At 32.7% G+C, this 18,059-nt stretch overlaps 1 protein-coding gene and 1 long non-coding RNA gene across 2 annotated transcripts; both read right to left on the bottom strand.

The window, feature by feature from the left end:
- Positions 1-3,141: 3,141 nt before the first annotated feature.
- On the bottom strand, positions 3,142-3,692 carry LOC129289320 (extensin-like; the record flags this gene model as incomplete). Its single annotated transcript, XM_054926086.1, has 1 exon — positions 3,142-3,692. A coding segment is annotated over exon 1 (474 nt), but the record flags the coding sequence as incomplete, so codon positions are not given.
- Positions 3,693-7,568: 3,876 nt separating this feature from the next.
- LOC129287421 (uncharacterized) lies at positions 7,569-9,280 on the bottom strand. Its single transcript, XR_008587702.1, has 3 exons — positions 8,995-9,280; positions 8,782-8,820; positions 7,569-7,922 (listed from the first exon to the last, which is right to left on the bottom strand). It is a non-coding gene; the product is annotated as an uncharacterized LOC129287421 (long non-coding RNA).
- Between the last annotated feature and the right edge of the window lie 8,779 nt (positions 9,281-18,059).

The raw sequence follows: 18,059 nt of genomic DNA, 5'->3' as shown, positions 1-18,059 counted from the left end.
GACTCAATAAGCGATAGGGTGTTTGGATTGAAGGAACAATCGATTTTTAAAGCAAAATAATCGATTTTAGAGAAAATTATCTAAACAGCTTTGTTTGTACTTAATTGATTATTTGGGCTGGAATCGTGTTTTTTATTAAGCTCCTCCTGGATACTTTTTGCTCATCAATTTTACCGTTACAATGTACTATTAATTATTTGTCGGATTTTCACCTGCCAAGATTACCCTCATTTCATTCCATTACACGTGATATTTTTGCGTTCTCTGTTCCTATTCTCTTCCGGAGCCTCGAGCTCTTCTCCCGTGTCTCACTCTCTCCGATCTCCTTCTTGTGCTGTGTCTCCGCCGTCGTCGGCCCACCCCCCACGTGGTCGTCGTTCGCAGTCTTTGATCTACGGACAGCGCAACAGTCTCCGAGCTCCGATCTCCTTCTTGTGCTGTGTCTCCGCCGTCGTCGGCCCACCCCCCACGTGGTCGTCGTTCGCAGTCTTTGATCTACGGACAGCGCAACAGTCTCCGAGCTCCGATCTCCTTCTTGTGCCGTGCTCCTTCTTCTCCTAAGCTGTCGTCCTCCGTCCGTCAACTTGGTCGCTGTTCGCCATCTCTGAGCTCCGACCAGTGGTAGCAAGCTTTAGCCATGGTCGAATAAGGTCCATGTTGCCTCGATCTAGTTGCCTCATCCCCGATCTGCTGGTCTTCGTCCACCGTCGATCTGGTCCGTGGAAGAAGAAGGTCGGTGTGCTCCTTTTTCAGTTTTCTATCATTTTAGGTTTCCCTCCACATTCCCTGATTCCAAGCTTTGTGGACCATAGTGTGCTAAGATTAGGAATATATTTTTGTTTGAGATTGTTTTATTTGTTGGTTAGCAGATATCCTCCACATTCGGTTTTCCATCATTTGATTGTTTAATTCCAGACTGAATGTTAATCCTGTTATAGGTTTTGTTTGTGTGTTTTGGATTTTACCCACGGGATGTTAATCTTGTTATGGTGATTGTTCTTCAAAACCCTGATTTTTTTGGGTTTATAATCTTGTTCTGGTTTTTTCGTTCGGTTCTCTGATTAATATAGTGAGTCACGTGGAGTGCCAAGTGAACGTTTTTGATGAAACAAAATTAGTTAAGGTCAAAGTTAACATTAATCATAGGGAGATGTTCTGTTTTTTTTTTTTTTTTGGTTAAGTGTACGTTCTTGTTCTGGTTTTTGCCTTTGGTTCTCTGATTGTTCTGTTTTATGGTTGGCAAAAAGTTTATGGTTTTTTCAGAGGGTTGGAATTACGTTGGCAAAAAATTTTAGGACTGTGAAGGCCTTATATATATAATTGTGTGTGTGCTCTATCGATAACCATAGGGAATAATCATGATCTACTAGACGAGTCTTGTATGGATATTGGGTTGTTAATTTTAATTTTGTGTATAAAGAAGATAATGTAATGATTGACTATCTTTCTAAATTGGCTTATAGTCTTTCTATTGATTGTTATCTTTTTGATCTCCCACCCATTCAGTTACCTATGGGATGATAGTTTTTATTGGCTCTGTTTTTAGTTTGCTTCTTTATAACTTTAAGGGAGACATTCACCTAAAATCGAGCAGGATGCCAGATGTCACTCACCTAATTAGTGATTTTAGAGTTATAAGAACTATAAATTATCCAGTAGCCTGAATTCTTGATGAATTATTCCCAACCCTACAAAATCTTTTTTTTTTTTGGGCCAAATCCTGAGAAATCAAGCTACAAGAACTATATATTTGATTGGAAATAATGATCTCCATTAAACCAATTATCAAATTTAAAGTGCCATGTTCAATCTTGCAAATCAACAAATGCCATCCATCTTCTACTTGCTTGCCTATGGACTTAAGTAGGTGATGAGTTTTAAAGGGCATTGAATTGAAAAAAAGAATTAAAAATTATTGCATATTTGGTCCATTTGAAAATGATTATTATTCTACCTTACATGTGAAATGTTGGACTATAATCAATTTTCTTAATTTTTCATTCAAATTGGAACACAAGTTGTCGATATACATCTTCATTACAAGATAGTAAATATAAAGTATAATGTTCTTTTTGAAGTAGAGTATGTGTGATATCTCTAGTAAAGCTACATAAATTGTCAACATCTTTGACAACTCGAATGAATTTTTTATGTCCGCCTTTAGGTGTATTTGTTGGTTTAATTTATTTATGTAGAATTTTTCAACTTTCAAACATTGATAATAATATCTTTTTTACAAGATAAAATTGATGTGTAGTATTTAGAATTATATCTTTCTCTTTTATTAAAGTTATTTGAGCATAGATATATTGAGTTATTTATTTACATAACTTAAATTATTAATATTAATATAATTTAATTTTCTATAATTAATTAGATGTATAAGGTAAATAATATATTTTACTTCTTAATTAAAGTTTAATAAATTTAATAATATTATATACAACTTTATCAATAATTTAATTTTAAAAAGTAATATTTTTTATAATAATTTGTACAGTTACAATTGATTCTGATTAAATCATCTAAACATCTTTAATTCTATTAAATCAATTTTAAAAAAATAATATCCAAAACAAATTACGTTTTAAAATAATTAATGATAATTAAAATCATTCATATTAATTAATTATTTGTGAAATTCAAACGGAGGGACAGAATTTGGAACGACACTCACCAAATCTGGATCTATGTGGGAGTGGGATTGAGAAGAGGGAGAGGGAGAACTGTGATGGACCTTAACGCCTTTGATATCTACGCTAAGCTTCGGCGCTACAAACGATATGATAAATAATATTTCATAAAAACTGAACAAGGTGTACCTGATGACGATACAGACGGTCTTGCCAGCATCGGTGGAGTCAGGGTAGGCGACGACTCTGGAGGGGGAAGAAGAGGTACAACCGAAGGGGAAATGGGCTCCGGCGAAGTCGGGGGAGGGGGAGGTGGGTAGGAGTATGAAGGTGCAACCGAAGGGGAAATGGGCTCCGGCGAAGTCGGGGGAGGGGGAGGTGGGTAGGAGTATGAAGGTGCAACCGACGGGGGAATGGGCTCCGGCGAAGTCGGGGGAGGGGGAGGTGGGTAGGAGTATGAAGGTACAACCGAAGGGGGAATGGGCTCCGGCGAAGTCGGGGGAGGGGGAGGTGGGTAGGAGTATGAAGGTACAACCGAAGGGGGAATGGGCTCCGGCGAAGTCGGGGGAGGGGGAGGTGGGTAGGAGTATGAAGGTACAACCGAAGGGGGAATGGGCTCCGGCGAAGTCGGGGGAGGGGGAGGTGGGTAGGAGTATGAAGGTATAAACGAAGGGGGAATGGGCTCCGGCGAAGTCGGGGGAGGGGGAGGTGCGTAGGAGTATGAAGGTGCAACCGAAGTCGGGGGAGGGGGAGGTGACTCTGGAGACAGCGGGTCAAACAGCGCCGCTGAAGTCAGGGAAGGGGAAGGTGGGGAGGAGTATGGAGGTTCAGCCGAAGACGAAATGGACTCCGGCAACGGTGAAGTCAGGGGAGGCGGCGTCTCTGTAGGTGGAGGGGGTGAATACATGGCCGTCGAAGAGTTGTGTGTTCGTTCTTGAGCTGCTTCAGAAGGAGAATGAAGAGTGAATGGTGAACACATCATGAAATGGAAGCAATAGGCAGGACTCGTGAAGCATTTTCTAAGAATTAGATGTTAAAAAACGCAGGAAGATAAAAGGCAGGTTGACTATCTTGTTAAGTTGTGCCAGTCTTTCTAATACTTTTATTCCCTTGACTTATATTTTGTTTTCTTTTTTGTGGGTTAGATTTCTTCTCTCCGGATGAGCTGTTTCTCTTAGCTTTCTGTCGTTGGTTTACATTCGGTTGAATGAAGTGCCCTTTTAATTCACAAAAAAAAAAAGTTAAAACATACAAGATATGTTTAATATTTTAAGGCATAATTATTATGTTTTCTTAAAATATTATTAAAAATAAATTATTTTATATTTATTTTAGAGTGAAACACCCTATTAAATAGGAATAAATGTAAAAAAATAATATTAATTTAAAGAAAAATAATTATTTTGTTTGAGAATAAAATTTAATTAAAAATATTTTATATTTTCAAACGAACGACACCAGTTACAAGTTACAACTAACAGACGAGAGCGAGACAATGAACATTAAGAAGAGAGAATGGGTGAGAAGGAGATACTGGACGCGTTTAATTAGCGTGGTCGATTGTTTTGAGTGTCGAAATTTCTTCACCTATCATCCGTCGCTGAACTGGCCAAAACAAAGAAACAAAAGCAATGTCTATTTCTTATAGTGAGTATAAGATTCCGACGACTTAATTGCTTGGAACCAAAAGGCACGACTCTCAATTTTTGATTCTTTCTCACTTCAATAATACAAGTCACTTTTAACATAATTATATATACAATTCCCTTCATTTTTTAATATAAGATAACTTATCATGTATTTTTTAATTTTTATTTATAAATAAAACTACAAATTTCAAGAAATACTTATTATATTTTTTTCAAATTATTTTTCATGAAGTCAATATTTATTTTCACTATACACATTTGTTCCATTAACTGCAAGAATAATTCAGTTCAATTTTTCTTTTTAGATTTTAGATGTAATTATTATACTTAACTTTTTTTTGTCGATAATTATCATACTTAACCAATTTTTTAAAATTGTGAATTAGTTATTTTTTCTATATTTGAAAACAGGGGAGTATCAGTGAATTAGTTAGTCATCTTTAAAATTGCAGTCTTTTTATATTTACTTTTATTTAATAGGATGCTTCAATTAAAAAAATACTCTGCTCTCTAGATCATAATATATGACATTTTCTAGAGCACCACTTGATCCAAAAAAAATTTTGACAAAAAAGAAGTCCATTTTATTCATATAAAAAAATATAGTACAAACACCAGTAGTGAAAATAAAAAAAAGAACACTCAAAAAAAATTTAAAAAAGTACAACCTAACACACAACTCACAAATAATATCCCTATTTTATAGAGCATTGCATATGTTTTTTTTAAATATTTATGTTACCAATTATACCTTAATTTATTATATTCCATTAAAGAATTTTTGAATAAATTAAATATTATATGTCACAATAGGTACAACTAAAAAGATGTAATGCTGCATTCGGATGGGTAGATTTAAGTTGAAAATTTGAATTTAAAATCTCATATTTGAAATTCATAGATTCTAAATTATTTGTTTAAATGATATAAAAAATTTTAAATTATAATATTAAAATTCTTTGTTTGGATCTAAAGTAAAATTTTAAATTTTAAATTCTATATTTGAATTTAAAAGAAACATGAATGATTAGTCAAAGTCAACTATCCAAATGGCCAACTTCCACTGGGATCAAACAGTCAAAGCCGATTAGAATTGTAAGGATAGAATGGCTGACTTCCATCGAGATCGAACCAATGATGACTGCGACAATGAGGATTGGATGGCTAACTTCAACCTAAACAGGGCTGACGATGACAATCGGGACTGAATGATTAACTTCCCTTGGGATCAGACCGTCAAAGCTAATTGTGACTATAGCACTAGCAACGATCGAGATCGGACGGTCGACTTCCACAGGATAGAATTGACGGGACGACAGGGATCGAACAATTGACTTCCATTGGGACCAGACCAACGCGACAATGGGGATCGAAGGTCAACATCCTTCGAGATCAAATGAAGTGACGGAGGTGCCCAAACGACCAATTTCCACTGGGACTGAATTGACAATGACGATGGGGATTGGATGGCCAACTTCTACTAGGATAGGATCAACAATGATGACTAAGATCGAACAGCCATCCGTTCCTATCTTCACTATCACCATTATTGTCAGTCCTTGTGGAAGTCATTCATCTTGTTCGATCCTGGTGGAATTCAATAGTCTGTTCCCCATCATCACTGTTGCTATCAATCTTATCCCTTCCTAATCGTCATCGTTTGTCCGGTCTTAGTAGAAGTTGGCTGTCCTGCCCACATCCTCGTCGTTGAGGTTGGTTTGCTCCAATCTCAATTATCACTATCAATCCTATCCTGATGAAAGTCAGCCATCTGGTCCCCTTCATCATGTCTCCTCAATTCATTTTTGTCCCAATCATTATCGTCGCCTTATTTCATTTTTGTCATGATCATCAATATTGCTCTGGTCTCAATGAAAGTCGGTTGTTCAATCTCGATTGTTGCCGTTAGTTTGGCCCCATTGGAACTCGACCATTCGATCCCTATCGTCACCATCATCGTTGGTTTGTTCCCATCCCAATAGCCATCATCGATCCGATCCCGATGGAAGTTAGCTATTCAATCCCCATTGTCATCATCACCATTAGTCCAATCTTGTCCCAATCATCATTGTTAGTCCTATCCCGGTGGAAGTCAGCTATCAGGTCCTTGTCACAGACGTTGGTCTAGTTCGGTCTCAATTGTCACCATTAGTTCGATCCCAATGGAGCTTGGTCGTTCGACCCCCATCATCACCGTCGCCATCGATCTAGTCCCATCCTGGCCATAGCCGTAAGTCTGATCCTAATAAAAGTCAGTTGTTTCATCTCTATCATTGTCATCAGTCCGGTCTCGATGGAAGTTGGCCATCCGATCCCCATTGTCATTATTGGTTTGATCCTGGTGGAAGTGAGCTATTCGATCCCTGTCATCATTGTCAATTTGATCTTGGTGGAAGTTAGGCTTCCTATCCTGATCGTCTCTGTCAATTCGATCCTTGTGGAAGTCGGCCATCCGGTCTTGGACAATGGTGGCAGCTTGTTTCAATCAACTTTGACTATTCGGTCTAATTACCTTTGACAAGCTGACCAAGCCTTCGTGATTTGGGTCAAATTTCAAAAGAGATTGAGTTAGGATTTGAAATAATGGAAATTTAAAAAGGATTTCAAATTATAAATGTCACACCCCAATATTAAGGGTATAATCCACATGGAACATGATGTAGATTCACATTCCATAAGCCTTGATTATCTCAGAATTAAGCTAAATTAATGATATATGTGCAAGTTATATCTAATAGTAAAGTTCTTAAAGTTTTTTGTAAAAATTTCAGCAGAGTATCCCCTATAATTTAAACCTTTCAATATTTTCAAAACAACTACAAAACCTGCCAATCAGACTAGCAAGGAGACTAGCTCTATTCCAGAAATTTTCACAATAACAAAATAAAACTAGAATCTAACTATGGTGTATGTGGAGCACTAATTTATAATTTACAAAATACAATATAAGATTTTACCAAAAAAGAGTCATCACCATGTACTTCCTTTATCCAAAAAAAAAAACAGAAGAGCCCTCACTAGCTAGTTGGAGGAGCAGGGTCAGCTACAATATTTGAGGCCAAAAAATTTTCTAGTGAGTAGTGTCCAAATCCAAATTTTAATAAAGAATATATATATATATATATATAAGATAATAAATACAAATTTAACTTCAATAGCTTAATGAAATAACAAATTATTCAAAATTGTAAATAAATGATGATTTCCAGAATAATGTAATTTTGAATTCAGACAAGCAGATAGAATCCCATAAGTGTATATTAAAAATTTTATTGCTCACAAAATATAAAAACTTACAATAAACACACTTTTAAAGTAAAAAAAATTCCAAAAAATAATAAGTTTAAATTGGAAAGTTTAGGAGGGCTTCATCAAAACGACTAATAAGTGTGGACACACAGTCCACGAGAGCAAGTAACTAATCAAGTGTGGCCAAAGGCCACAAAACAAGCGCAGGCTTGAAGCCTATGAAAACAAGTGTGAGTATGATGCTCATAAATAATCATCCCTCCATTCCACGTGCGTTGGCCATCACACGGGGTTGGCACCTTCAATAAGCATCTTGCTAGTTGGGTGTACCATGGCGAGTCAAGAGCTAACGAAACTGCCGTTAGCATCTAGCGTTTTGAACTCAGTCCTCCTAGTTAAAATCAAGCGTGCTTGGAGTGGGAAACAAATTTAAAATTTTCACTTTCAAAATATACAGTTCGGTTGTCATTTTTCATTCTCATATTCATTGTCATTTCCTCCATGCACAAGTTGTTGTGCTAAAGGTTTGCATATCAAATATAAAGTTAAACAATTGAGCTGTTTTTTTGAAAAGTAACATTGTTTATCGTATATCAACTTTAATTATTATTTATCAATAGCATAAATCATTAGTAAAATCAAGATCTCATTATTAATAAAATAATTATTTTAAAAGTAGAATTAACAAGAATGTTTATATAACAAATAAAGAAATAATATTAAAATTTAAGTAAAGGAATTTTGTAAACAATTACTAAAAATTCATTTGAAACGCTTATCCACTCACTTGAGTTTTTAAAATCTTATGGTCTAATTTTCACAACTTCTTGCTTATTTCAATGGTGCTCCAAAATTAATCTAACACATATCCCAACAATTCTTTTGTCACTATGTACATTTGTAATTTCTCCAGGCTTTATTATAAAATTTAATAATCCTAATTCCACCAATTTCCTCTTTCAATAATTCCTACAAGCATTATAAGAACCTTCATAATTAACTAAATTACATGGCTAGCATCCAAGCAAAATCAATAATTTCTACGTTTAGTTTCTTCACCATAGTTTCAGCTTCGCTTAATAAGAAAGCAGAGTGTCTAATATTAACTAAAACAACACCTAAGTCTTCCTACAAGTCTTATGATAGAACTATTGAGGAATAGAGCATCAATATCAGCCAGTGAAAGGGAAAAGGAAGGATTCACGTCACTATTGGAATTGAAGGAATAGGAAGAAGAATCAATATTATACCTCTATCAAAGTGTAATGATAGCTACTATGCACCGAGATCTGAGACCAAACAAAGAAGAGTGTTAGTGCTTCAACTCAGCTGTACAAAGATGAGGAGATGGAGCCCGAAATTATTGACAGGAAGATAAATAAAAATTTAAAACCAAAGCTTCCTCACACACGGACATTCAGCAGACAAAATAAAGGAAGGATGAAGTCTGAACTTGCACTCACCTCTAACGTCCCTGTAACCAAGAAGAACGATAGAACTGTATCTTCCTCTTCCACCGTGACAGATGAACGAAGATAAAGGAAAGGAAGAAGGTGACAGCAATGACAGCAACACAGTGACAGACTCTCGGTGACACAGAATAGCACGATAACAGTGGAAAATATTAGCAATCCAACTCACAGTGGCTGGCAGGGGAACGATAAGGCCGGCAATGACAATGATGACAGCAAATGAAGCAACAGCCACACGAAAACTCTCAGCCGGCAACCAAGTAAGGTTGTAGGCAAGGGTTAGAGAGAGGAACCGACTATGTGAGGCTCTAAAGAAGTGTAGAATGGCGGTGAGAAAGAATGATCGAGATGCTCTGTTTTTATTCGCGTAAATGAACTGATTCAAAGTAAAAGAAGAAATGGAAAAATTTCAAAAGAGCACAAGAAAATTACAATAAAAGACACAAGAAAATTACAAGAAAGAACTCAAAATTTTTCTGTAATTTAAAACCAAATTTCGGCTTAGACTCTAGATCCTTGCAAAAGTTTCTAGCATAATCTCCTATAAACTATCACTTTTTAATTGCTATAAAACTTATTAAAATATTAGAGAATTTTTTTTAAATTAAAATTTAGAGTCATTACAATAAAGAGATTGAGGTAGAATTCAAATTTAAATCCGTACATTTTTAATTACTCAAAAAATAAATTTAGCTCAAATTCAAATTTAAATCCAAATGTATTCAAACATAGCATAAAAGTTTTAGAAAATTAAAATATTAACCAACTTTTCTTGCACTATTACAAAAATCTAGATATAAGATACCAACAAAAATGACAATTAAAAAATAGGTCATATATAGGTGAGGCATGATGGCATTACAAAAAAACACCTTTAACGTAACTTTTTTAAGCCTTTCCATGTTAAAATTGGGGGGACATATATTGAGGGATATGGAAAGTTAGATTATCCACATGACTTTTAAAAGTAACGTGAGTAAAACTTTCATCACTGTTACTTAAAAAATGACATGGATTCCAGGACTTTTTTCGTCACTTTTTACTTAAAAAGTGAGGTAGAAAGTCTGATATTTTTTTTAAAAATAGAATCTTTTTTTTTAATTGAGGTTGTTGAACCCTCAATCCAAAAAAAAAAACCATCTATTATTTGAAAAAAAAAACTATGAATTACATACTTAACAAAAAGTTCATATGAATTCATCAAGTCTAATGGCTCCATCAAAGCTCTTGCACTAACAGTATTTTCTACTGAGCAAGAGAGTTGAAATTTGAATATTTGAATATATATATGTGTTTGTAAATGTCTAGAAAAAAAATTGTGTTCTAGAATTATGTAACCAAGGACAATCTATCCAAGTCTTTCCACTTAGCTTCTTTTTACCGTTGAAAATATCAAACATCACAATTCAAAAGTGCCTAGCTAGGTAAACTAAGAATTGGACTCAGATCCACAACAACACACATGTGCATTCAAAAGACAAAATGGCAGACCATGTGTGGAACCCACTAATCAAAGAATATTAACTAACAAGAGACATAAACAGATATATATATATATATATATATATATATATATATATATATATATTAATTCCAAACTCTCTCAAAACCCATTACAGTTCACATACCCATGAAAAATATCCCGACAACCATACAGGGCATAATATACTCTATCTAGCAGAGGCCTTATGCTAACACACAACAAGTTCTGCAAATTATGACCATAATAAGTCCTTATGTTAACAAAATTACAGGTTATGCATAGATGCAACAACATACACGCATATGTCTATACACATATAACATGGAAAGAAAGAAACCTCAAGCTAGCAGACTTGTCCAATGTCACCATTATAACGTTTTTGCAACATTTTGTGATCAATAGCAATGTTGGACCGTTGAATGGCTACATCAGGATCTAGAAGGGCGTTGAATGGCTACATGATTTCTCTGGTTTTTAAGTCATTTTTCAAAAAAATAAAGTAAATAGATATATTTATTTAATAGTTATTTATAAAAATACCACTGGTTATATTTTTTACCTCACTTTTCTAAAAAGTGATGTAAATAAGTATATTTGGCGTACTAAAAACTCTATTTTGTAGTGGTATGGTTAAACAAAAAAACTAGGTGTTATAGTTTTTAACTAACTAATTCCATTAGCTTAGTTAGTTTTTCGTCTCATTGATCATTTTAAAGTTACTCATATCCTACATTAGCAATTTCAAGCTAAGAAAACATCATTCATTAGCAATGTCAAAATCTTAACACAATAGCTAAGAATTTTAGAGAAACCAAGCATCAATTTCGATCACTCAAATCAACTCTAATTATCATGAAATTTGGCACATTAATACATTTCAATATATAGTTTATAATGATAAAACTATTTTGATCAAGCAAGGCATATAATTTAAACAAAAAATTATTCAAAAAATTTATAGAAAAATACAATCATAAGGAATATCCTTTTGATCACTTATTTCCATCCTCATAATCATCCTAAGGCTACTAATATCATCCATTAGCATTCTCAAGCAAAGAACACATCAAAAATTATCAATTTTCAACAACCCACAATTCCAAAATCAAGCAACAAATGAGAAGAAAGTTAAACAAGTAAAATCAATCAATAAAAGTCCAACACATTGAATAAATCATTCTCACAACCAAGAAATTAATGGATATTGAAAGAAAAGGCAGAAAACACAAAGAAAATATGCATTGAACTAAGAAGTATTGAAACCCAAAGACAGCGAATCCAAGACAATGAACAATGGCAAAGGAGGAGGCGTCTTCATGTTGGAGCAATGCACGATGGTTGACTACAACAATGGAGGCACTTTGTGGGAGTTTTTTCAATTTCATGTGCAAGAGGAGAAGAGGAGAGACTCACTCCAACAGAATAAGCTAAATATGACGGCTTATATTTGACGGTTATAAGTGAAAAATGACAAATAAAAAAGGCGCTAAATACTTAACGGTTGTTTCAAAACAACCGTCAAGTATTTAGTATATATTTGACGGTTATATTGGCATAACTGTCAAATATATATGCATCCCAGATTTGATTTTTTTATAAATATATTTTACGCTTGTTTTACAATAACCGTCAAGTATATTTCGGAGGACTTGACGGTTATTTGTAAAAAACCATCAAATAGATGGTTCAAAAGGAAAAATAAAAAAAGTTAATTACTTGACGCTTGTTTACTAATAACTGTCAAGTATGTCTGCATTTTATTTGACGGTTGTTTAATAACAAGCGTCAAGTAATATATACTTGACGGTTATTATGAAATAACCGTCAAGTATTGTCTTTTTGATGGTTATTTGTAAAAAAGTGTCAAATATATGGTTTAAAAGGAAAAATAAAAAAATTAATTACTTGATACTTGTTTATTGATAACCGTCAAGTATGTCTGAGTTTTATTTGATGGTTATTTAATAATAAGCGTCAAGTAATAAATACTTGACGGTTATTATGAAATAACCATCAAGTATTGCCTTTTAAATTTACGCTCCAGAACCTTTCATTTTCACATTTCTGCAACTCGAACGTTTTCAAAAATACACCCAGAGTGCTCGAAAATCATTTTCCGTCACTAAAACTGCCCAAAAACACAAATTTAGACTCAATTCTTCTTGGGTTTTGCTCATGGGTTCCATTTTTTGGGGTTTGTGGGTTGTTCGTTCATCCAAGTCTTCATTTCGGGCGTTTTGGGTTCGTTCTCCGTCTTCCATATGTAAGTTTAATTTCTTCTTCATCTGTTTAATTCATTTTTGGGTTTAGTGTTTAGGGTAAATCTGACTTCAAATTCCCCTACTTGCTTCTCAACAGTGCAAAACGCGAGTTGTCTTCTTTCCTCCTTCCCTTGCTCTTCTTCTTCGTCCTCGTGCTCTGCCTCTCTTAAGTAAGTTGGCCTATCCTTCTTCCTTGTGATATTATTGTCAATTGATTGTAATTAGGGAGTTGATTGGAATTAGCAATTGGAATATGAATTTTTTGTTCATTAGAACTACGATTTGTGATTGAATGTATATAGGCTTTTGTTTTCAGTTCTTTGTTAGTTCTGAAATTAAATTTAAGATTATATGAAAATTAATTTACTATTGGGCATTTTATGAATTTGTTGAAAATTTCTTCTCTTGTTGTATGATGGTGATTAATTTTGTTGTTGGATAACTTGATTAGATATGATTGAGTTATATTGAATTTATAGGACAAAATAGATTGTTGGGATAAAATTTTTATATCAATTATTGTTGGATAACTTTATACCTCATTTGTGGTTCCTAGCGGCCTTGAGTCGAGATTCAAGCTGATTAATCCCCACGATGTCTCTGCCTATAATGGAATTACAAAGGAAGCTCTTGAAGATCAAGCAAGGCAGCTTTCAAATCAATTTAAGGATAGGGGAGCAAGCAATGATACTTTATTTCTTGCTCCTTACTGTCAAGGGTAAGCCACTTTCTAGCTACTTTTGGTACAAGTAAATATTTTTTATATTTACTTATTTGATAACACTTGTTATTTTTTATTAGGGGGCACTGGATGCTTATTGTGGTTAACCCTATTGCTTCAAAAATTTGGTATCTTGATCCTCTTAACGGAGAACCAAGTAATAGGCCAGATATGGTAGAACTTTTTAATAAGTAAGTTGAATTTTTATTAATTGTTATTTTAATATCCATATATATTGAATTTCTAACATTTATTCTTTATTTCTTTCTTAGAGCTGTGGTCTTGTATCGAACTGCGACCAACAAGACCTTGTCCCCTAACTTAAGGGTATTGGACTCTTGTGAGACATGGGTCACAGTTAAGGTAAACCTAATGGACTGAGTTTTTAATTAACAAATCGTGGCCTTTTAACTATTATTTTATTGATATGTGATTTTTTTGCACAATGTCCACTCCAGCCAGATCAGAGCAATGACTGTGGTTATTGCTTGATGAGATTCTTGAAGGACATTATCACCCATGCCCCTATCACATTACCTAACAAGGTATATATTAAATTTAATGATACTTAAATTATAAATTTTAAAAACTTTTTTTAGATAGCTATTAACTTGAATTTGTTGTAACTCTTTGCATACAGTACTTCGAGGATGTCTACTGTATTCAGTATGCAGCTGCACATATAGAGGAAACTCTTGAAAAGGTAGCTCAGGCTGTGTTTAACATGTGGATAGCAGCAGTGGTTAGGCCTAATTAGTTTTGGTGTACACATTTATTTTTTTGGTCAATTTTATGTCTGAGGCTAATTAATTTTGAAATTTAAACTTGTAAAGTAGGTAAAGTTATAGATTTCTTTATGGCATTGGGTTTAGAGTATAGGCAGATATAAGATAAATTAAAGATATTTAGATTGTAATTTCAATATAAATAATGATTCAATTGTTTTTTATTGTTGGCTGGCTAGTATATATATTTGATTGCTTTGTCTTTGTAAGGGGACTGCTTAAAAAGCAGCCCCCAGCTTTTAAAAAAACACATCATAAATACTTGACGGTTATTTAGAAAGAAACGTCAAGTATAAGTTTACTTGACGGTTATTTCAAAATAACTGTCAAGTATGTGCGAATACTTGACGGTTATTATGAAATAACCGTCAAGTATTTGGCACACAGAATTTGCGAAAGCATATTTGACGCTTGTTACAAAATAACCATCAAATATTACTAAATACTTGACAGTTATTTAAAATAACCGTCAAGTATATTGCTGCAGTATATGTAAATGTTTAAGTGATTATTTGACTGTTATTTTGAAATAACCGTCAAGTAATCTCTAAAATATTTGACGGTTTTTAACCGTCAAATAAATATATGGCGCCTCATTACTTAATGGTTAAAAACCGTCAAATAATTTCTAAAATAACCATCAAGTAAGGGGGTATTTTGTAGTAGTGACTATTGGCGTGATAACTAAAATGAAATGAAAACAAAGTTTTAAAAAAGAATAAATAATGGGCATTTGAATGTCTGTCATTTATTTCCTAATAAATGATGGGTGTTTCAAACACTCATCATTTAAAATTTATTTTTTTTTTTTTTTTAATATCCAAAATTTGAAAAAACCTGTCATTTATTATTCTATCTTTACATGATGAGTGTTTAAAATACCTATCATATAAAAGTAAAAAAAATTAGTTTATTTTTTAAATCTCAAAAACTAACATGTTATATGATGGGCTTTTAAAAACTTGTCATATATTATTTTAAGATAAAACACTAGTCATTCATTGTTTAACTATCACCTCCTCAGCTATGTATGATGTATTTTTTTTTACCATCATTTTTGTTAGCATCTTATATCTAGATTTTTGTAGTAGTGAACATAATGACAATTTAACAGAAAAGGCTAAAGTTTATTTTTAGTCTTTGCACTTTATATAAGGTTTTAGTTTAGTTCCTTAATCTTATGAAATATTTTTTTCATTCCTCTTTCCCTAACCTTATTAGCTTCAAATAATTGTTTTTGTGCTTATCATTATTTTGAGAGTTAATGAGCAAAATGGACCTTGAAGTATTGCGTAAAAAGCACTTTGAACTTGAACTTTTAAAATGTACAAAATAGACCCTAAACTTTTAAATTCATGGAAAATTAAACCCACCATTAACACCATTAACACTATTGTTGTTCATCAAGTAGGGCCCAATCAAAATGTTGATGTGGTAGTTCCTTATTGATGTGTCATTTTTAATGAGCGTCACAGATCCTAAACTATTGCAAGGGTAGCATCTTGGATCCTAAACTTTAAAATTCAGAGCAAATTATCTCCACCATTTATATGTAGAACGTTAACTATTATAAAGATAAAATTAGCCTCAAGTTGGTCCATTGCAGTGAATGCATTGTTCGTCATGGTAAACGACTTATAATTTTATGAAATTACATTTTTTGCCCCTTTTTACAATATTTTTTAAACGATTGGTATCTTATGCTTTCATGTAATTTATAAGTTTGATTTAGTCCTATTTTAAATAATATTTTTTTATTTAATAGTGAAAACTTGGGATCACATTTGAAAAAAAGTTTAAGATTTTAATTAATTGATTAATTTATGTTTGAAATCTATTGATGAAATTGTCTGCTTTCGCATCTATCATTTATAAAATCCTCTCATACTTAAACTTCTTTTTAAATGAAATCCTAAGTTTTCACCATTAAATAAATAAATATTATTTAAAATAAGACTAAATTAAAGTTATAGAGTATACGAAAGCATGAGATACCAATAGTTTGGAAAACATTGCAAACAAGGGGACAAAAATGTTATTTCACAAAATTATGAGTCGTTCACCATGGCGAATAATGCATTCACTTGGTTGACTATGTTGAAGCTAATTTGGTCTTTATAATTGTTAACGGTCTACACATAAATGGTGGGAAGTAATTTGCTTTGAATTTCAAAATTCAGGGTCTTGTAGGATGCTACTCTCGTAATAGTTTAGAGTCTGTAGTGCTTATTAAAAATGATACATTAGTAAGGGACTGCCACATTAGCATTTTGACTAGGCCCCACTTGATTAATAGTAACAGCATTAATGGTAAGTTAACGGTGTGGTTTAATTTGCTATGAATTTAAAAGTTTATAGTCTATTTTACATATTTTAAGAGTTTAAGATTTAAAGCGCTTTTCGTGCAATACTTCAAGGTCTATTTGCTCATTAACCTTATTTTAAATAATTGAAATTAATATCAACATTTAACAATATTTTATCAAATTTAAAAATTTAATAAAGAATTTTTTTGATAAAACTAATTAATAATATTAGAATTAAAAGACTGAAAAGATATTTTATAAAATAAAATGACCAAAACAAAATCTTATATAAAATTAAAAAAACTAAAAATATCCTTTAAAAAAATATCAACAACGATGTCATTTTTAACTCAAACCTGTCAAAAAGTGTAACCATACAATTATATATAACTAGGGCATGTGTGGAGTGTGAGGTGAAATTGGATTATATGAATAATATGAATTCTAATAAATTTTATAAAATATATGTAAATTTTAATTTATTATATATAATTTAAAGTTTTAAAGTTGAATTTGATGTTGAATTGATTAAAAAAACTAATTCACAATTTATTAGCCTAATCAAAGTTAAACTATATTCTAATTTTATATTTTATTGAAAATACCTACTAATTTAAAATATCAGGATAAAGATTAAATTTCAGGAAACAAATTAAACAACTAATGTAAATTTAAGGAACTACAAATTTCATTATTTCTAAAATATATTATCTGATACAAAAAATTGTTAAAGGACTATTTTAAAATTTTTATAATTAATAAATAGTCATGTATATAAAATGCCTCATGATCAACTAGTTAATTATAAAAATATGAATATGAGGAGCAGTCGTTGTGGGCTCAAAAATTAAGGCGCGTAAATCTTGCAGGCTCAATCATGGAGACCGAAATACGTTCTATTGTCCACAATTTGGTCAATAAAAGAAGAACGAATGGATTTATTTAAAGGCTTCAAGATCAGAACAATAATTGGCAATTACGGATTGTGAGACCCTTGAAAACATTGTTTATAAATTAAATTATAATCACTTCATCTTCAGGAGGTCCCGCTAACTCATATATATCTTTCATCAGATCATTGCTTGTCTCATTAAGCCAATCTCTTTTGAAAAGGTTGATTAAAGACCAGATGACTTTCATGAAAAAATTTATCCGTTCATATATTGGGACAACATGAAAAATTTGTGCTGGTCCTGAAATGTACATCAAGCTCCTCAGTCTGTTAATGATTTCAGTCCCATAAATTTATGAAATGTTCTTTGCAAAAGTCATTTCAAAGGTCTTTTGCAATTGGCTAAATTAAAGCTTATGAGTGAGTTAATCTCACGTTTCCAAAATGGTTTTATTCCTGGAAGGCTGATGTTGTTGGGATGTGAAGTCTAAGTTGACTTGTCTTAGTATGGAAAAAAATCCCACATCAAATATAATTGGGTTGAAAAAGAGGTATATAAATGAAAAAAAAAGCTCAATTTCGGTGCGTTAAGGTTTTAGATTAATATG

The sequence above is a fragment of the Prosopis cineraria genome, unplaced genomic scaffold, assembly GCF_029017545.1.
Source record: "Prosopis cineraria cultivar Desert tree isolate PC_DT_omini unplaced genomic scaffold, ASM2901754v1 PC12, whole genome shotgun sequence".
Classification (NCBI taxonomy): Eukaryota; Viridiplantae; Streptophyta; class Magnoliopsida; order Fabales; family Fabaceae; genus Prosopis; species Prosopis cineraria.
This window is presented reverse-complemented; position numbering and strand designations above follow the sequence as displayed.